This window comes from Nelusetta ayraudi, unplaced genomic scaffold (genome assembly GCF_046127955.1).
Source record: "Nelusetta ayraudi isolate G7.1 ecotype Tasmania unplaced genomic scaffold, CSIRO-AGI_Nayr_v1 ptg000070l, whole genome shotgun sequence".
NCBI lineage: Eukaryota > Metazoa > Chordata > Actinopteri > Tetraodontiformes > Monacanthidae > Nelusetta > Nelusetta ayraudi.
Genome location: NW_027466120.1, coordinates 5546130 through 5565764, shown reverse-complemented (window position 1 = coordinate 5565764; position 19635 = coordinate 5546130). Strand labels below are relative to the sequence as shown.

The 19635-nt window shown below is 43.1% G+C and overlaps 4 protein-coding genes across 7 annotated transcripts; 2 read left to right on the top strand and 2 right to left on the bottom strand.

Annotated features, from left to right (window-relative positions):
• Positions 1-2028: 2028 nt before the first annotated feature.
• On the bottom strand, positions 2029-3631 carry cebpb (CCAAT enhancer binding protein beta). The gene has a single exon (XM_076042157.1). It carries the CDS (start codon positions 3423-3425, stop codon positions 2529-2531), a length of 897 nt encoding a protein of 298 aa, XP_075898272.1. The 5' UTR covers positions 3426-3631; the 3' UTR covers positions 2029-2528.
• A 2785-nt stretch (positions 3632-6416) lies between these two features.
• On the bottom strand, positions 6417-9437 carry LOC142898882 (uncharacterized). Of its 3 annotated transcripts, XM_076042155.1 has the most exons (4): positions 8624-8761; positions 7639-7764; positions 7344-7526; positions 6417-7210 (listed from the first exon to the last, which is right to left on the bottom strand). In XM_076042155.1, exons 2-4 carry the CDS (start codon positions 7652-7654, stop codon positions 6456-6458), a joined length of 954 nt encoding a protein of 317 aa, XP_075898270.1. In that variant the 5' UTR covers positions 7655-7764; positions 8624-8761; the 3' UTR covers positions 6417-6455. The 3 variants fall into 3 exon arrangements, with proteins under 3 accessions (XP_075898270.1, XP_075898268.1, XP_075898269.1); XM_076042153.1 differs by lacking the exon at positions 7639-7764 and having other exon boundaries at positions 8624-9437; XM_076042154.1 differs by lacking the exon at positions 7639-7764 and having other exon boundaries at positions 7344-7517; positions 8624-9437.
• A 101-nt stretch (positions 9438-9538) lies between these two features.
• Positions 9539-12097, top strand: peds1b (plasmanylethanolamine desaturase 1b). Its single transcript, XM_076042158.1, has 6 exons — positions 9539-9741; positions 10786-10905; positions 10975-11066; positions 11163-11307; positions 11433-11645; positions 11739-12097. The coding sequence occupies exons 1-6, from the start codon at positions 9606-9608 to the stop codon at positions 11858-11860; spliced, it is 828 nt and encodes a 275-aa protein (XP_075898273.1). The 5' UTR covers positions 9539-9605; the 3' UTR covers positions 11861-12097.
• Positions 12098-15890: 3793 nt separating this feature from the next.
• Positions 15891-18816, top strand: LOC142898885 (ubiquitin-conjugating enzyme E2 variant 1-like). Of its 2 annotated transcripts, none has more exons than XM_076042159.1 (4): positions 15891-16049; positions 16934-17082; positions 17249-17374; positions 17859-18816. In XM_076042159.1, exons 1-4 carry the CDS (start codon positions 16028-16030, stop codon positions 18003-18005), a joined length of 444 nt encoding a protein of 147 aa, XP_075898274.1. In that variant the 5' UTR covers positions 15891-16027; the 3' UTR covers positions 18006-18816. The 2 variants fall into 2 exon arrangements, with proteins under 2 accessions (XP_075898274.1, XP_075898275.1); XM_076042160.1 differs by lacking the exon at positions 15891-16049 and adding an exon at positions 16622-16793.
• The last annotated feature ends 819 nt before the right edge of the window (positions 18817-19635 follow it).

Below are 19635 nucleotides of genomic sequence, written 5' to 3'. Positions count from 1 at the left end.
TATTCTTTGTGCCTATTTGCTTTTCCCTTGGTTGTGTAACGTGGTGCTGACAGACAAAAATACATCAGTAAATCAATAAAAGCCTTTTTTAACATTCCATTTTTGAAAAAATGCGAAAGACCTGATTTTGTCATTGCTATAAAAGTGTTTTTAAGGAACATAAAGCTGCTGAAAATGGAACACAAGAAACACATTAGATCCTGACTCATAGCTAAAAATAAAAAATTAAGAAAAAATTCCTTTCTCTGCTCAACAACTGGTACAGAGTGGACAGTGATTTGACAGGTGAGTGTGTGTGTCTGTTTGTATTGCTTTATCAGTGGAGTTTTTTGGAGACCAGTTGGCCTGTGGAGTGGCTATGATGCAATGAGGAGTTTACGGACAGACACTGCCCATTGACGGTAAAATGTGGAAAGGGGGCTGGGCTAAACTTTGAAGAAAAGAGGTCATCTTGTGTGGGAATTTCCCTCTCTCCTGTCAGCATGTAAGCCAGGACGGCCAGGGAAGACTGAGGGGGCTCCATTAGGAAATGGGGGGGTCATCGAAGAAAGAATGCTTAGAATGTTTGGATGAATCTGTGCCAGCGTTGACAGTCCTGACAAAAGAAAAGCTGAAGCACGACTGCAGCAAACCTATCCGGCCACTTTTCACAAGTTATTTGTGTGTTAAATAGCGTCTTGCAATGGGTAAATCTTTCCTCAAATCCTCTCAAAATTATTGGTTTTACTTTTTTGCCATTTTGCAAAGCCAGGCCACAACTACCTCCCGCTATTGTTCCATACACAGAGGATAACAATGTCTTAGTTAAATGTGGGTGTAGCATTCTTTAAGCAATGATGTGTTGGAAAGGGAGGATGTTGCACAACAGTTAAAAGCTAAACTGTTCCATCACTGAGTGTGTTGAAACATCCACTGTATTCAAAATGTCATCTCATGCACAGAACAACAACACTCGAGCACTTCATTTAGACAAGATAACGATTCGGTGCCAATATCGTAAACACGTCTCCAACAAGTACTAACAGAGGTGGTTTTTCTTCTTCCTAAGAATTTGGATGTGAGGGACAAAAAAAACATTGCTCACCCTAAAAAAGTCACGGATCACACACAAATCCCACAATGCTCCTTTCTTTATCCATTTTCTGCCCTGGGTTTGCTCAGGACAGATACGTTACAAAGTGTGCACACACTAAAGTGCAGTCTGGGGGCTCGGTAAATTCCAATGCAAAGCAATTGCCAACTTATCTATCTTATAACCTCCTTTGTCACTCCCATTTTCGAGTTCTGCGGAGAGTTCTTGCACTTGAGAGCTAAACAAGATTTGCTCAGGACAACTCCTATCTCGCATGCACTGACTCCCGTCCAGGTCTTGGCTGTTGAAGCATGACCTGAGGTGGTGAGAGGTTAGTTGCTGATTAATTTCCATGCAACCTTGAACCGCTCTCTGGGCCAGTGGACCCAGCAGTCTATTGACAGAGCCGTGTGCTAAAGATAAAATATTTCTGTGCTGCGTGCAGTGTGACCATGCCTTTTTCCCCTGCTGTCAGCAGTATCATTTCTGTATAAATTAGTTGGATGCATACCCTGATGTCAAGCACTGATGTCAGGCAGAGATTCTTGAACTGGCATCGCAGTGGCCCAACTGTGGCGCAGCGATATGAAACAAAATACTTTGAATAAAAACCAGACACCTATGTTGTATGTAGTCGTTACAAAGAAATGTCGTTTGCTCTATGGCCAGTGATTCTGGGTCAGTTGCTGAAAATTCCTCTGCATATTACAATATGCACATTTGTAAAATATCATTTGATTTTTCATGAAATTCACATAATGCACATGAAACAGACATTATATTCGCAGTGTCTGTCATCCAATTTAGACAAAATAGCCCAGACTATAATTGTTGTAGTCCTACATTCCAATGCACAGGTTTCCATCATGAGTGTGTATGGATAAGGCGAGGTTTAGTCTGTCTGAGCGTGCACCTGCATCAAAAGATGGTTATAAAAGAAGAAATTACAAAGGAAATTGTTTAAACAAAGTATAAATCTGTTTAATTCAATAAAATATCAAGTACAATTAAAACATTTTCCCTTTTAACATTAAATAATTAGACGTATTTCATTCATTGCCAATACTATTACATGGAGTTGCATCATTTCACTGCAGCACAACTCTTCCCTTGACAACCACTGCTCCAGATACGCACACAAAATGTACAAATTCACTCACACGTATGTAAAAACCTGCACAGGAAAATACTGCATACATACACACACAAAAAACTACGTCTGAGAAAATAAAAGCTACGTTGACGTTGGTGAAGAATCGTGGATGATTGCGCAATCCATGCACCCCAATTTCTTCGGTCCTATATTCAAAGCGTCCTTGTAAACTGTTGGGTCACCGTCTTCACCTGTGAAGCGTACCGCTTTAGAAAAACACTTGATCGCCTCCGTTCCATCGATGGTTGATCCAGGTGCTGGGAGTCTCCGGGGGAGGGTGACGGGGTTTAAGTTCTTTTTTTTTTAACACTGTCCGGTGGCGGAGAGCAGATTGCGCAGGGTGGCCAGCTCTCTGGACAGCTGCTCAACGCGCTTCTGTAAGCGGTCGTTCTCCGCGGCCAGTTCCAGGACTTTGTGCTGCGTCTCCAAGTTGCGCATTTTCGCCTTGTCCCTGCTCTTCCTCACGGCGAGGTTGTTCCTCTCACGCCTCTGCCTGTACTCGTCGCTGTCTTTGTCAGGGCGCTTCTTGGACTTTCCGCTCGACGTCTTGCCGCCGAGGCGCACCCCCGCCGGCGACCTGCTTTTACCTGACGGCGCAGGCGTGCCGGGCGGGCTGGAGCAGGTCGAGGACGCGGTGGAGATGTTCCCGAGGCTGCCGCTGGTGGACTGGTAGTGGAGGTAGGACCTCATGTCGAAGCCGGACGAGCCGTTCTCCATCTTCACCTCGTCTTGGCAGTCGTCGGCCGGGGGCGCGGCAGCGGCGGCGGCGGCGGACCTGTAGCGGCTCCCGACCAGCTCGTGGCCGAGCACGCTGTCCACTCGGGTCTCCTGCAGCTCGGTGTAGCCCAGAGAGTAGGGTTCCCTGGGCTCCCTGGGACCCCTCAAGTTGTCGCACTGACTCGCCTCCAGCTCGTTCAACAGGGAGTAGCTCTGCGCGGCTGCGACTCTCTTGATCTTGTTCTCTGCCAGGAAGTCTGGGAACACGTCGCCCGGCTGCTGCTGCTGCGGCTGCGGGCAGTGCAGAGCAGAGTTCAGGTAGGCGCTGAAGTCAATCGCTCTCTCCCGCTCCTCGATTCCCAACTCCGTCATCGAGTCCCCCAGCCTCCAGTAAGAACCGCCGCCGCCGCCGATCGGGCTGATGATGCTGTCTCGGTTGTGGAAAGCAAAGCTGCCCTCGTCGTAGAAGCCGGCCACTTCCATGGATCTTAACACCCGCCGTGTTGCAGGGGCATGGGGGGCTGCGATGAGTCGCCCTGGGTGTTTTTTTTTTGTGTGTGTGTTCGGCTTGCAAAGTGTCGCAATGTTTTGAGTCCCAATCGACCAGTTAGCGTCTGTAATAGCGCGCAGTGAAACTACTTGAGACTAGTCTGCGGGTGTGGAATCAGAAGAATTGACAGGTCTTCCTGTCTCGGGGGGTTTTTATAGGCGAGGGGGCGTGGTTTAGCTGGGCAGGTGTGTGTGTGTGTGTGTGTGTGTGTGTGTGTGTGTGTGTGTGTGTGTGTGTGTGTGTGTGTGTGACGCGCATGGGGCCAACCGGACAACCTGTACTAATTTGATGGTCTTTCCCGTATTCATGTGCTTGGACATGATAATAAAAAGAGAGTTTGAGTGACGCGTTGACGAGCCACACTTGGCATCGAGTTTGACGGGCCGGTAGATCAAAGATGATAAAAGTAACCGTATTCAGCCATTGCAAAGGGTTTCTGTCACTGGATGATTAAAGGAACCAAAACAGAAAGGGAAACGACGGAATTAACAGTGTCATTACATGTATTAACCCCACACGCGATAACTATATATACGTTTGATGTGACGTACGCGTAAAACAAAGCAATCGAGTTATTTAGAAGAAAAATATAGACACACTTCTGGAAACGATTTATCTAAGTTTATGTGCGCTCGTATGGAAGAAGATCCCTGATCCCTGGAAGCAGCCCTTGACAATGAAGCACCCCGCCGCTCTTACGCACTGCTTTTAAGCGACCCAAGTTGTTTTCTTATTGTGAAACCAGACAGTGATTCACCCGTTTCGTTATCGCATAATAGGTGTTAAGAAAGGCGTAATAAACTCCAAGCTATTGAACAGCAAGTCCACAATACGTCATCAATAAAGATTGTAAAACGTTTCACGCAAAGTTGTAAATTTTGTGTGTAGCACATCAATCAGTTACAATTGTGTGACAGTGACCTGACTCCGAGACCAGTACCAGTTGACCAGTGCTTCAGGACAATGGCGCGAGGAAAAGGCGACGATTTTGTCTTCGAGCACGTAGCGCTACTGCCATCTGGTGGTCAGCGGCCATTGAACGTTTACGTAACGTAAGATCCACAGAAGTATTTCTTTTTGTTTAACAACTTTTATGGAGAACAGCAAAAAATACTTATATACCCGTATTCCAAACATCCGTTTTCCCAGAAATCCACACGCCAACCCTGCAAAAAATGTCCCCCCTGTAACATATCAGATTTTGTGACTTAAGTTGGGAATTGTCAATAACTACAGTGATAACACATTTTATCTTAATTTTGGATATTTCAATACCAAAACAAACAAATACGTGTGTATTTTTTCAGATAAAGTGAAACAATAGAGGTTTACTGAAGAGACACTTAATGCTAGTATAGTATACCTTTAAATCTGGCCTTGAAAAGCCTGGACACATTGATTTTTTTTTTTTTTTTTACCAAAGTAACCGTAAATTCCACTCTTGTGAAGCCTTTCAATTTCATCTATTTCGTTTCATATTTGAAAGACATGCATGAGTCAAATTGTAAAATAGTGCAAGTCTTGAAAGAGAAGAATAAGGTGACGAAAGCATGTTGACTCATACAACCTAAAACTCTGGTCACATACGGCACATTCATCTGCTGAAAAACATGTATCACAAAACATAGTGTACACAAGATCAATATGCATAATGGAAATATTTATGCAAGCATAGACCCATAGCTTATATTTCATTAAAAAAAGAAAGAAAGAAAAAGAAACACAGTCTATGTGACCTTGTACTTGTGCTGCAAATACAGCTTAAACCTCTTTTTTTGTCCATTCACCCTTTTCTTCTGATGGCGTCCTTTTTTCTTATCCATCTATGTGGTAACTCCTCAACTCTGCAATTGTCACTTTAACCATCATCCCGAACACCAGGAAGACTTGTGCAACAAGCATGTGAAGCTGTGCAGATTTTATTTATTTATTATTAATTTCACTCAACCTAATGAATCTAATAAGCCATATCTGACACTACAGGTCTGTGTAAAAATTTTATGAGTGAAGTACAATGTTTTTATGTGTCTGACAGATTTGAAGTACATTCATGGCCTGTGATCAAGGAGTGAAGCGGGCCGCTGCAAACCTGACAAGTTAATGAGTAAAGTTTGGCTGCGCCAGTGAAAGCTACAATTTGATATGGAGAGAATTCTCTGGTGTTTTCCCACTGTATACTGTACATTGAAGACCACCTCAGTTCAGGCTGTCTGACCCCAACAAATGCGGCCACCTCGTTCAATCACTTAAAACACCGTTCTTCCCCGGATAATACTGATAATCGGTTTGAACTTCAGCATGTCGCCTTGACCACGTCGACATGCCCGAAGACACAAAGTTGCTGCCGTGTTCTTGTGATTGACTAAACACCTGTCTTAACAAGCAGGCATGTTTTTTTTTGGAGTACGGACAGGGAAAGTATGCATTCTGTTGTCGCAACCAACATCGGGAAACCGGCTGTGTCCACAGTGAGGAAGATATGCTGCCCAACAGCGTCGTTGGCAACATCAGATGTGAGATGGGGGTCTGGAAGAGTGCACACTGACCTGATCATTGAGCTCTCTGGATTCAATACTGCATTTCATCTGATGGAGCGCTTCACTGTGTCTGCAGCGGCTGCCTGGAAATAAAGTATCCAGCAAAGCACAAAAATAATACAATGAGGGCGACACAATTTTGTAGTTTACAAAAAATTTGAACTAAAGGCTCATTTGCACTGGTTACAGTTTATATGTAACATTACGTTTTCCCTCGAAGCCTCCAAGCTGCACCGCGTCCCGTGTTCCCAGGTTATAAACACTTAAGGTTATTTACACATCCGAGTATGTGACACTTCACAAATCTTACCGTTATTGTTCTTTGTTTGCAAGACACATGCAAGTCATTTGAGATTTGCAAGTATGAATGAGACTGAAACTAATCGCTGCATTTCAAACACATTTATTTCGGCGAGGGTGGAAGCATCACTCATGCTTCTCTATTTTGGGAAATTTGTCCAGTGTGGGATCAATAAAGGATTCTTCGTCTTTTTCTTCTTCTTTCAACACAACACCAGGGCTCATGTTTGTCAGTGCACAACATACAGACACAACCTTATCATGGAATGTCTGGTCTTCATCCTTTGTGTCCAACAGTGTGCGAACTGGTAATTTCGCTGACAACATTGTGTACTTGTTGCGGACGGCTCCAATCACCCTGTCCACACTTTCCCCGTGAGGTCGGGGAAGGGCTACTTTCCCTGTGTTCTCCACATGCAACGCATCTCGCCTTGAACAGTTCGGGCTGACGCGCGCATGCAAGACATTTATGATGTCACCAAAGGTTTTGGAAACTGTTTTTCTGTCCACGTGAAAGAGGTGGGCAATATGCTGTGTTGGCAAATTCAGCCTCAGGCGTATGAGAGTCAGGAAAAGCATCTGAAAAGGGGACAGCATTTTACTACTCTGCGTCACGTATGGTCCAACACAGGCCAGAACACCCATCATGGCTTCAAAGTCTGGGAGCCCGGTGTAGTACTTCACTTTGACGTTGTCCCCCTTTAGAAACTGTTCATTCATTTTCCTTCGGTCAAGCTCGTGTTTCAGGGCCCTGTTCTCTTCCAACAGGCGGTTGATTTCAGCGCGCCGACACTGGCAGAAGTCGCACTCCGTCTGTGGCCTCTCGTCAACTTCATCCTCTGCTTTTATTCGATCATCCTCCGGTGATGCAGGCGCCTCCACTGTAGATAACAAGATATGATTGATTCTCCTGAAGGAAATGTTTTGGGCTTAAAAAAAAAAGCCAGATACAGGTGCTGCAACAACAACAAATACAAGATAAGGTTTTGTAATGGCTGGTTCTATGGGGTTTACCTGGTGGAAGAAGTTCATCCTTCACCGTCACTTCAATCACAGGTGTACTGTAGGTCCTTTGCCATTTTCTCTTTTCCCTTCTCTCATATCGTGCAGGCTTTGTGGCCTTTATCTCCGTGTGGCCCAGGTGTAGAGATGGTGCCCAGTCTGGATGCGACTCAAACATTTCATTTGCTGGTTTTCCTGGTTACACAACCAGAACCTAATGTTATGTTCAGATAAATCATCATACAAAAGCAAAAACATTGAAAAAACTATAGAGTGTTTACGCCAATGTCACATTTTTGCCAGTTACCCAGATGGGTGGCCATATTGGAGACACTCAGATGTTAACAATACAATCAACAGCATGTTGAATGAACATTTTTGGCGGAATTTAAAATGTCAAAACGACAGGAGAGCCAAGAGGAACGTATGGAAGCTGCAAAAATATACAGAGAAGGACTCGTCAGGAGGAGAAACAGCGGTGTAATGAAATATTACGGGTAATAGGAGGTAAATATCCGTACGAGCTAGCCCCATCATCTTGGAAAGATCACCTGACGGCACTTCTACCTTCATTATCTGAAGACCTTATGTGTTATAAAGGTTTGGATGCCTATAACCAGGTGGTGTGCGGCTGAGTGAGGGAGACACAGCATCAGCTAATTGATGGCGAGTGTGTAATAAAAAGCCAATGTAAGCGATGCTCTAACTCAGTGGTCACCAACCCTGCTTCTGGAGATCTACTTTCCTGCATGTTTTAGATATCTCTCCAATCGAACACACCTGATTGTTAACAGTCATATGTGTGTCAATAAAATCACATATTGTTTTGATGGTCTTTACCTGTATTTTTTTTTTTTTTTTTTTTACAGTGTTCTTTCAAAACAAACTTCTGGTGTTCTTATGAGAATTGCTTACGATGTGTACTGCACCACACACGTCTTAATAGCCCTAAACGTGACGCGTCATGTTCAATTATCGTGACAATCTGGTTGTGTTGCTACATACACACATTGGTTGCAGTGCGAGTATCTCCAAAATGGCGAGTTCCTGTTTTGATGACGCAACGTGAAAACACTTCATATATAATAGAGGAAAATAAAGTTTCAGCAAGCACGTGTTGCGTTACAACTTCAGACTGCCTTGGTGTTTGTGTGTGGTGTTGCGAGAGAGAGAGAGAGAGAGAGAGAGAGAGAGAGAGAGAGAGAGAGAGAGAGAGAGAGAGAGAGAGAGGGAGAAACGTATTAAAAAAAATAACAATAATGAAGATGAAGTGCACACTCTATTGAACTCACCAGAATGGAAGTGCAGGGAGCACACTCTGAAAGACGTCGGGATGCTGTTGAAGGAGATATCTTTTCGTCTTACAGCCGCTATCCAAGCGATCCGACGAGCCTTGGTGATCTCGGATATTTGGCTTCCGTGACTCTGCCGCCAGGCAGGAAAGCGGTGAAAAGTTAATCCATTGGCGACCTTTTCCCCTTTGCGATCATGTGTGGAGCTGTGGCACCCCAAAACACAGCAACGATTGACCATAGTTGCAAATTATCGATAACATGAAAGTATGAGCCGCAGCCAACGACTAAAAGGGGGCGGGTCCGAACAGCGGCGGAGCCGTCAACATGGTGGAAAGCCCCCATAATGCACTTGGTGTGGCGTCACGGCTCCAAGTAGCTTGGGAGCGACGTTTTTCTTGTATCTACATTTCTGTAAACTTTGCAAATGATAAATAAAGTTGATTTAAAAAAAAAAAAATACCGGACGTGTCTTTTCTTGTCTGCATTCCCTCATCTAAATTAACCAAAACTTCACCAAACTGTTTCCCCTTCCTGTGAAAGCAAGAAATTTAATTCTTACCTAATCTCGTTTTCTTCAAACTCTTGCTAACTAAACATCACAATAATAACAATAGAGATTTCAGAGTCTCGTAAAAAAAAAAAAGACACGACCGTCGTGTTTGACGTTGTCAAACGTTACAGTTACTCAAATCAAAGACTAGAGCACCACCTGCTGTTCGACCAGTGGAATGACTGAAAACAGACGCTTCACAAGTCCGGGTGGGGTCGCGAAATGCAGTCTTCTCCTCTTATCTCCTATTGGCCACTCGTTCAACCATGGACCGCATTCCTTGTCTATGATTGGCTCTTGGGCTCAACAGCTTTTTCGTGATTGGCTCTGAGACGCTACGCTGCCTATCGGCTGAGAAGTCGATGACTCCGTTGGTTCCTGACTCGGAGAGTAAAGAGATTGAAGGGGCCGGGCCCACACAGTGGAGAAATGGCGAGAATGGGCGAGGAGAACATATGTGGAGCGGAAATGCAGAGCCCAGAACCGCAGGGACCCGGTCGGGGTTCACTCAGATGGGGTCCACAGCACGCCGGTGCCAAGGAACTGGCCAGTTTATACTCACCAGGTGAGTCGATCTTCTTAGCGGCTCCGTCGCCCGGGCTCGTTCCCTCCGGTTCAAGTGACCATGAGTGGCGTGACATAACGTCAGGCTCGACATAGCACAGTTGCCAAGTGACTAAACTGTAAATAATCAGGAAAAACCCTACACATTTATCGAAGGAGACCCCCCCCCCCCTCACCCCTCACCCCCCATTTTATTCGAACAGCTATAAACGAATGACACGGACGAGGCAGCGACAGCCAGGCTCGTCAGTGACACTTTTGTTGTTGCACAATGGAATCATGTGAGAGTGTTTTTGACTCGCCGTGTACCCTCTGACGTTGCGAGCACCAGACACAGATTTTGAAGGATCCATTGCTCCCGCTTTTAAGCTCAAGTGCCTCGTTCGGCCACGAAGCTGTTGTGACCTTTCATGACCAGCGTTGCTGCTATAAGTCAGGCTCGCAGATTGGAGCTGCCTGGCAGAGTGAGCGGGGCATTAGCCCAAATGAATGTTCCAGATAGTTTACGGAGCCTGTGCCAGTTTCTCACACTACCGTGCGTGCGTTTTGAGCCTGAACGTACCAAAGACGAGTGTAAGACACTTGCTCCTCACACCAGCTCAACCTGACGGCTTGTGACAGTTTTTCTTGGTGCGACTCTTGCTGCCAGAGGGGGGTCTCTCTCTCTCTCTCTCTCTCTCTCTCTCTCTCTCTCTCTCTCTCTCTCCCTCTCTCTCTCTCACACATTGGTTGAGATTGTAGTCTTCTTTGCTTCATATTATGTGGACAGGTATTTCAGGCCCCGCTGCTTTACATTCATGTAACATGCAAAGTGCAGAGGACTGCCCTCCCAACTCCTATATCACAGTTGCAGGAATCTGGTTGGAGAATTGTGCTGACAAGTTCACTAACCTTAGGCCAATAGACATCATAGTTATAGATAATTGTATACCATGTGATGATGATGTGAGGGACATTGGAAGCACCCGTGCTGTACTGAATATCAAACCAAGGAACACATTCATGTGCTGCTTGTGGCTGTGCTAACGCAAGCTGTCTCTTTTAGGCAAAAGATGTCAAGAATGGATAAGTGTCGTCCTCTGCTTTTCTCTCATGGCCTTCAACTTCATTCACCTACTTGCCAATTTCCATTTGGGACATTTGTGGTACATCGTGCTGAGTATCTGTAAGTAGAACCTTAAAAAACTGGAAGAAAACCCTCCTCTGTCTTCTCCTCAACCTTTATACTTCTCAGTTGCAGGAATACTCACTGCAGACTTTGCGTCGGGACTTGTTCACTGGGGGGCTGACACGTGGGGTTCAGTCGATCTTCCTATTTTTGGAAAGGTACTGTTTGAGTGTAAACTCTTTCCATCTTCAGATTTGTAACTTTGTTGTTGTATTCCGAATAAAGTATTTCATGGTGTCTGGTGTGTCTTGCAGGCCTTTATACGACCATTTCGAGAGCACCACATCGACCCCACAGCCATCACCCGTCATGATTTTATTGAGACCAATGGTGACAACTGCATGCTGACCATAGTCCCGCTAGCAAACATGGCCTTCAACTTCCTCACACTCTCCCCTGGTGAGTTTTCCTTGTACAAACAGAGTCTTGACATTTTCTGCAACATAAAAACCTCATCTAAGTTGTGTACCTGTACTTCTGAGTATCTGTGAGGTCTCACCTCGTCTGCCTCTCTTTTTTCACAGCGGAGATTTACCATATCTACCCCTTGTACTGCTACTTGTTTGCACTGGCCATCTTTGTGACCCTCACCAACCAGATTCACAAATGGTCGCACACATACTTTGGCCTGCCTCGCTGGGTGGTGCTCCTACAGGACTGGCACATCATCCTTCCCCGCAAGCACCACCGCATCCACCACGTCTCCCCTCACGAGACTTACTTCTGCATCACTACAGGTAGTTTTATTGTTCCAATTAGAGAAAGTTTAGCCTGTATGCAAGATTCCAAAAGAGGCAAACAACTTAGCGCTGATGTTTGATTTTGTCCAGGTTGGCTTAACTACCCCTTGGAGAAGCTGGGTTTCTGGAGGAACCTGGAGGATCTTATCCAAGGTGTGACTGGGGAGAAACCCAGGGCAGACGACCTGAAGTGGGCTCACAAAGTCAAGTAAAGCCGCAGGCTAACTGCACCCTACCTCAGAAGACGCTGGTTCCGTCCAGCTCATCCCTTTTTTTTGCCTCACTTAAACTGTAATCCATTGGAAGAGAAATCTAACTATTTCAGAGGCCATAGCTTTAAGTCTTGCACATTTTGTCTGTTTGTCAAAAAGAGGGCTCTGCTGTCGGTATTTTTTCTTACTCATATATGAAACTCAACATTTCAGAATTACAATATATCCTTAACTCTTTGTAAGTCAGCTAATCGCTCACTCTTAACGCATGCAGACACACCTGCATTTTGGTTTAGAAGGTATGGTCAGACACAGATTTTACTGCCCCACATTCTGAAAAAGTTTCCATTTTGACCCAAAAATCAAACGGTTCCCCCCCAAAAAAGAATACTTGAAAGAGTGAATGCTTTTTTTCCCTGTTCATTTGAAGAGGCGATAAATTAGATCTTGTGTAGCGCTGCTTTTTGGCATCTCTTCCCAGATGTCTTGCTTGATGTGCTAGTAATTAAACAAAATTTAGGCTAAATGTTGGGCACATTACCAATGTTTATAGCTAAAGAACAAATTATTTGTTAACTGTTACATTTAATTGCTTTTTGCACATTTGATTTCAGCTACACAGTGTGAATGGGGAGGTTGTGACTAACCAATCAGATTTATTAAGCACGCCATTCCAAGTACCCTTCAACAAGTCAAGACACAGCCATATTTTCAAATTTAGTCTTGGATTTGTGACGACAATTTAGGAGTCAGAGCCAGCTGTGTACTTTCCAGCATGAGGAAAAAAATAATGGCTTATTGTCATTTAGACGTACCTTGTCACAATCAAAGATCCGGTAGTTGTTTTTTGTTTATTTGTTTTTTTTGTTGATGAATTTGTGTCTTGGATATTTACAAGAAAAATTTAGATAATGAGAACTTGCTTTGAAACTTTCAAGAGTGGATGGGGAACTTCACAATTGTCATGCTTTTTTTTCCTCTTTGCTGAGTCAGTCTGCCACTTCTTCATAATACTTGCAGATAATCACGTCTGTCTTCTGTGAACAGCACTTATCGTTTTTTACAATAAAGGTAAACAGGACGGTTGACAAAAAACAAAAAACAAACAGGCACATGCAGTTTTGTTCGAGCTGCCTTTCACGCTGAAGATGCAGTACTTGTGTCTTTCTCTCCTGTAGTTGTCGTTTCATGTGCAGCACGTCTTGTGTTGTTGCAATGGGAACTGTCTGTCTGGGATTCGTGTCTCAGCTAAACAAACACCCTCATAATGTGCCAACTGTGTGTGGAGCCGTCTTCACTCACTACACTTTAGCTCGTCGGCTTTTAGAACGTAACATTTTCCTGTCAGTCATGCAGTCATTGTGTGCCACCTTGACAAGCATGACAGAGTTGGTGATGTTGCAAGGGCTTGGGTGAAGGCTGACCAAGCAGGAATTCCTCCACTCCTTAAAATGAGATTATGTCGTAGGTTATTTGATCGAAGGTTTGTTTTTTGTATCGCTTTTGTCAGCCAGTTGTAAATGTGTTGTACAGCTAATAACTATGCAGTTTAATACAAGGCCCTTAACTATACGTCTTAACTCGTCTGATTAGGTTAAAATGCCTTTTTTTTTTTAAACAAAAGAAAAATAAATTGTTTACACCTATTTGATAAGATGGAAGAAACTGGAGGTCAAAATTTCAGCTACTTCATTAAACTGCATGACAAAATTATTTTTACTAATCAAGATGTCACTTACAAAGACGTAAGAATGCGTGCATGCATACAGCATGTCGGCTAGTGCAAGCAATATACCGGGTCACCAGCTTCCCCCCCGACTGTGTGCATAGACAGACATGGACTATAGAAGGGTTGTGCCTACTCCACAAGAAGTGAGGCGACCAAGGTCTGGAGTACCAAAATGTTTTCTTAATTCCGAGGAAACCTGACAAATATTTTCCAGTACGACTGTAAGGACTGGCTTTGTAATGCCTGAGTTAATGCGCTTCTGGTGGTTAATGGTAGTACAATTCAAGTGATAGAAATAGTATTTTTTAAACCAAAATTCTGTTAATAGATTTTCTCTTTTTGAATCCTTTATACTTGATCATATAAAACGATTCACCATAGGTCAGCATAAGAAGTACACTGCAGATTGCATAGTGCTTGCACAGTATTGTGGGAAACAGTTTTGTGTGCGCTAGCTCGTGTAATATACGCTGATTAAATGGATACAGTTAGTGGCACCATGTTAGAGTTAAAGGCCTTTGATAGAAGTTGTTCTCTTGTTCTCTTTGGCAAAAATATTGTTTGGATACTGGTTTGAAAGAGACCTTGTTTTGTTTGAGGATTTGGATGGACTGGGTGTTTTAATGCTTCTGTAAATTTGTTAAGATACAATAGTGATTGCACTCTTAAAGAAAGCTTATGTTTTTGTAATCCTGCATTTTGAACAATAGCAGAGACAGTCGGAAGTACTAAACGGGACATGCATAAAGTAAATGACTTGCCATTATTGCTATTTTTGGATGACATGGTGAAAGCCTGGCAATGGAAATGGACTTATTTGTAATTTGTACACTCCAGGTGAACTCAGCATTGTATAAGAAGTTCTCTAATTGAAGTTTAAGATTTTTTTCAATTAGATAACATAATAGCAGTTCTCTGGATTAGGCATTTCCATAACTATGTTGGCCAAAGACGCCAGATTGATACAATGCATTATAGTTTCTATTGTAGCCATATACTGTAAATCAATTAACCTGGCCTCTTGTTCTTGAGGTGGAACCGTGATAAACTGTATTTATTTTTTTCTGCTTTCAGACAATGAGCTACCATTTGATGACGTGTCGTAAACTTAATATTTTCCCTCTAGAAATAACATTTTGTAAAATGCAAACAACTCGTTGGTAAGTGGTGTGGCCAGTGGTCGTTGGTATATTGGACTTGCTACGTTAAAGTCACATTTGTATTCATCTTTAGACTTTTTATTGACTTGCCTTATTGATTTACTGTAAATCTTTCCAGCGATAAGGGGAAACATTGTATTTTCTGACTTTAAATTGCCCTTCAGTAGCCTCTCCTGAGGCTACGCCCATGTGGATGTTGTAGTAGGGTGTGTATGCCAATGGTGATGGGGTTCTAGATATCAGAATAATGCCTCGATGCCTTTTTGTTGTCTTCAAATTGGAAGACTAACAATGTATATATTAAAGTGTATTTATAAATTAACAAAATAAAAAGTTGATAATTACCATATCTGTTTTGTGTGATCAATGTCGCTATCTTTTTCCCACAGGCTTTTTAAACATTTTTTTTTTAAAGGAACAATCCTACATCGCTGTCCACGTATGAACAGACATCCATGCATTTTTATTTTTACTTTGAGTGGATTTAGGGCACAAAACTTCAGCGTCAGCCGTTGCCACCAACACCGAAAGTATCACCTACTTATACTGCATGTACTTGTGTGGTAAAACCTTTGTTGTTGCACTCAGTCATTATTCTAAAGTTAGCACAGACGGCTTGCCAGAGGATCAGAGAGGAGCTGAAAATATCGGTAGGCCTATTTTTAAACCTTATGCCTTCGGTCAAGCTTTTGTGTATAGCCTATAATTTCATGGTTATTGGTGTTCATTCGCAAGTTGACTAAAATATAAAAGTACTAGTCTTTACATATAACATATATATTAATACACGTACATACATACATCTAGGACACACATATTTATGTATGTGTATATATATTAATAGTTATTTTACACTTTGGTTTCTTACATAATTCCATGTGGGTTCATACGTAGTTATGATGCCTTCAGTGAGAAACAGCAATGTCAGTAGTCGTGAGAATGAAAGAAAATACATGACATTCATAGGGTGTGACTGGTAGTGTACACACAATTTACAGTAGTAGGTAAACATGGGGTTGAATTTGACTTTTTGAGAGGCACCATAAAAGTGACTCGTTAGTGTGTTGGCCTCGCGTCGTACTTCTCTTCCTGTATACCTGAGTCGGCGGTACCCGGCTGCTGGGATGATGTGCTGTCTGTCCGTCAGGCTTCATAAACACAATGCTGCCTGAAACCTGCCCGAAACGCAAACACGGACCTGCGCCTGTAACGCGCACGCACGCACAGTGAACCGGCGCAAATCTACGTGCGTGCGCGTGCCCGCTGAGCAGCGACAAGATGGCGGTCGCCGCCCCTTCAGGTAATTTATTGAAGAGAAATAACAATGGAAATGTGGCGTAAACTAACTGCCACCGTTTGATTTTCAAGTAGAACTGTTGTGCGACATAACAAGGGCCTCTTATGTTCTCATTCTAAGCGTGTGCGTAAAATTGGACTTGCATCAGAGCCGATGCTTTTTTTTTTTTTTTTTTTTTCTTTATTGCGAATGAATAGGAAACAATGCTTGTCACCCAACGGGGAAGCTAACGCAAGTAAAGTTAATGCTGGGTAACGGGGTGCACAGTGACTCGGTCCGGTAAATGATGTGATGGTGGAACAGGAACGTGAAACGTCTATTACATGTCCCCGGCAGCCGGGTAATATCTTAGTAGCGTTTAAATGAAAGCGACGAACCGTTAACCGAGTGTTTTGGCTTGTTTGCGACACTGGGCTGCTTTATGACATAAATAAAGTGACGCGTCACCAAGCTGATTTGCAGTAACTAATAACCAGGTGTTTATGCTCCACATTAAAGTCTCGTTCATGGTTTAGTAGAGTCTGTGAAAATAATGTACTGCGTAGAATTGTACTCCAACAGCACTGCCGCGATTATATATATGCCGTTATGAAGAGAGTGGATGTGCGGATGAATTGCCGCATCCAGCTGGAACAGTTAACAGTGCAGCAGCACCATAATGTCTGACTGCAGAGGCCAGACGACGAAGCGCTGTCGCAGCACGGCGTCCAAAGCGTGAATAAACATCATGTCGGAACACACAGATGGGTGGGTGTCCACCGGGTGTTCCTTCCTCAGAGCCGTGCCACCAGCTCGCAGTTGAACATGAAACAGCTCTTTCTCCGTCTCTCTGACTGTGAACTTGGGAGAGTAATTATTCTACATTGCTATGTTCTTTTCACAAACAGGTGTTAAGGTTCCACGTAATTTCCGGCTCCTGGAAGAGCTGGAGGAGGGCCAGAAAGGTGTCGGGGACGGAACAGTGAGCTGGGGTTTGGAGGACGATGAGGACATGACCCTGACTCGGTGGAGGGGGGTGATCCTGGGACCCCCAAGGGTGAGTGCGGCCTTTTTCCAATCATGATGTGACGTGGGTAAGACGTCAAAGAGAGAAAATAGAATATGACAGTGAAAGTCGGCAAGTATAATTTAGTTTAAACGCAACACTGACGGTACATCATGGGCTGTTCACTCACTTAAAATGACCTGTTTTCTGCCCACAGACAAGCTATGAGAACAGGATGTACAATCTAAAGGTTGAATGTGGACCAGAATACCCGGAGCTACCCCCATATGTTAGATTTGTGACAAAGATAAATCTGAATGGTGTGCACAACTCCAGCGGTGTGGTATGTAGCTTCTTTTCTTGGTATTATAACTTGTGCATGTCTCTGAATGGCTTGTGTTGTGGTTTTAATTTAAAGGTCAATACTCTTAACATTCAAGTGTCAATCACTTTTACAATTCATTGAGTTGAAACGAGGATAGTGGATATTGCCATTGCTGCTGGTGCTGGTCTGGCGAGGTATATTACATTTAGCCAGGTGAAGAAAGAGGAAATATGAAGAAACGTTCTGAAAATCATTCTAAAATGATTCCAATGATCTATGTACAAAATAAAACTAGTTTTGAAAATACATGTGGTGTGTTAAAACCTTTGAGCACTTGTTACTGGCAAGAAACTGCAACAAAAACAGCCAAAAGAACTTCTTTTAGGTTTTCAATCTTCAGCTGTACTACGCATGTTACTTTCAATGAAGAAGCTCAGAAATATAACAGGTTAAAATATGTATTTATTGATGATGTCAATCATTTCCACCCCTGTCTCTCCAGGTTGACATACATGCTATAACTGCACTCTCCAAGTGGCAAAACTCCTACAGCATCCAGATGGTGCTCCTGGAGCTGCGACGACTCATGACTTGCAAGGAGAACATGAAGCTTCCGCAGCCGCCTGAAGGCCAGATCTACACCAACTGAAAACTCCCCTCCACTCCTCTGCTTTTGTCACTTTACTCCTTTTCTGCACCATGAAACATTCCTTGGCTAACAATACACAACGAACACACATTTACACACACAGCAACTGACCAAGAAGAGACATGCAAAGGTACCTACACATTCAAAGTTTTAAGCAATCATGAATGTTTCTCCAGACACTGGCCCCTCCCCTTCCTATCATCTTGAGTTCTTTGTGGACTGGACATATTGAGGCACGTTATGTCCTCTGTTCATTCAAATACTGTACATGTTGCTAATTGTTTTTCTTTTATTATTTGTTTAATATTATGGATTGTACAATAACATAAATATTCGTTTTGAGTGTTCCTCTTTTTGCATTTCCTTTTTATGACACTTAACACAACATCTTAACAGCATAAGTGTTCATAACTGACTGAATGTGTGGCTGCTGGCAATTCCAACATGAGGTGTACATATGAATCCACATGCCTAAAGAGCTTCTACGTAAGAGTTACCAAAAGTAAACATTGTGCACTGTGTTTTGCCACTATATCTGATCTGAATGCATTGCATCACGTTCTGCAGGTCTGTTGTTGGTCTACAGAAGTCAAACCAGTTTGTCCATGCTATAATAATGTATGTAAGTGAAATCAGCTACCTCTTCTGGTCCTGTGTAATGTCAGGGGAGTATCTGACTTGTGAAACTGTTTGCTTCTTCATATGACAGTTCCACACCCCCCACAACCCTTTTTTAATTGTTGTAAATCACAATATGTTAGTGTTTATGTGTTGCAGGTCATTAAAATGTAGGTTCAGCAACTGTACAAAATTGTCTTGTTTGGAATTTATTTGCGCAATTTGTCTTTCCCAATGTCGCAAGGGACGCACAATAGAAGTTTAAAGCAGGCACTCAAGATTAAACATAACATTTACTTCTAAACGTGATATCTGAACAGTATGAGAACAGGCAACGTGAGCTCTACTCAATTTGATGTTGACCCTGAAAATTAACCTGTAGATCGAGATTTATCTAGTCAGTAAATCATATTCCTGAGGTTTTTTTTTTTTTTTAGTTATGCGCCATACCAAACTTGTAGGTCCTAGCATGACATAGCTTTCAAAAAGCTAGTGTAGAAGGCCGGCTCTAAACTATATTCAAACGAAGGCCAAAAAAAGTACATAAACTGAGCAGTATTATGTCATAGATATCATGCAACCTAAGAATTCTAATGCAGGGTTTCTGGCACTCCAGCTTTTCAGTTAGATCATTTTGTATAGCTGTGCAACTTTGATAGCAGCACATTAACACTTCTTATCAAGCAGTATCTCAATAAAAATGCTGGCAGCGTTGCATTGACGATTGGGACAAACATTTTAAATGAGTTTTTATCATAAACTGTGCTGAAGTTCACAGAAAAGAACAAGTACTTCAAGCACACTTGTGGTTGAAGTACTTGTTCTAGCACACTTCAAGAACATCGTAGAAGAACGACAAGGCTCCAGAGCCTCGAGCATGGCTAGAAACTAAAGGTTTATCTGAGTTTATCATCTTCCTCTCAAAGAGTGTGGAAACACCATAAGATGGTGAACAGTAGATGGTTCATGGTCTGTCTTTATGACATTTACGTCATAACTAGGGCAGCTTTAT

Bases quoted from the DNA above. Each gene is read 5' to 3' on its own strand.
- peds1b (XM_076042158.1), top strand. From the start codon at position 9,606: ATGGCGAGAATGGGCGAGGAGAACATATGTGGAGCGGAAATGCAGAGC. The intron at 10,906-10,974 runs GTAAGTAGAACC...TATACTTCTCAG, and splicing joins GTACATCGTGCTGAGTATCT to TTGCAGGAATACTCACTGCA. The intron at 11,067-11,162 runs GTACTGTTTGAG...TGTGTCTTGCAG, and splicing joins ATCTTCCTATTTTTGGAAAG to GCCTTTATACGACCATTTCG.
- cebpb (XM_076042157.1), bottom strand. From the start codon at position 3,425: ATGGAAGTGGCCGGCTTCTACGACGAGGGCAGCTTTGCTTTCCACAAC.
- LOC142898885 (XM_076042159.1), top strand. From the start codon at position 16,028: ATGGCGGTCGCCGCCCCTTCAG. The intron at 17,083-17,248 runs GTGAGTGCGGCC...TTCTGCCCACAG, and splicing joins TGATCCTGGGACCCCCAAGG to ACAAGCTATGAGAACAGGAT. The intron at 17,375-17,858 runs GTATGTAGCTTC...CTGTCTCTCCAG, and splicing joins TGCACAACTCCAGCGGTGTG to GTTGACATACATGCTATAAC.
- LOC142898882 (XM_076042153.1), bottom strand. From the start codon at position 8,864: ATGGTCAATCGTTGCTGTGTTTTGGGGTGCCACAGCTCCACACATGAT. The intron at 7,527-8,623 runs GTGAGTTCAATA...TTGTGTAACCAG, and splicing joins CTCCCTGCACTTCCATTCTG to GAAAACCAGCAAATGAAATG. The intron at 7,211-7,343 runs GTAAACCCCATA...TGTTATCTACAG, and splicing joins GGATGAACTTCTTCCACCAG to TGGAGGCGCCTGCATCACCG.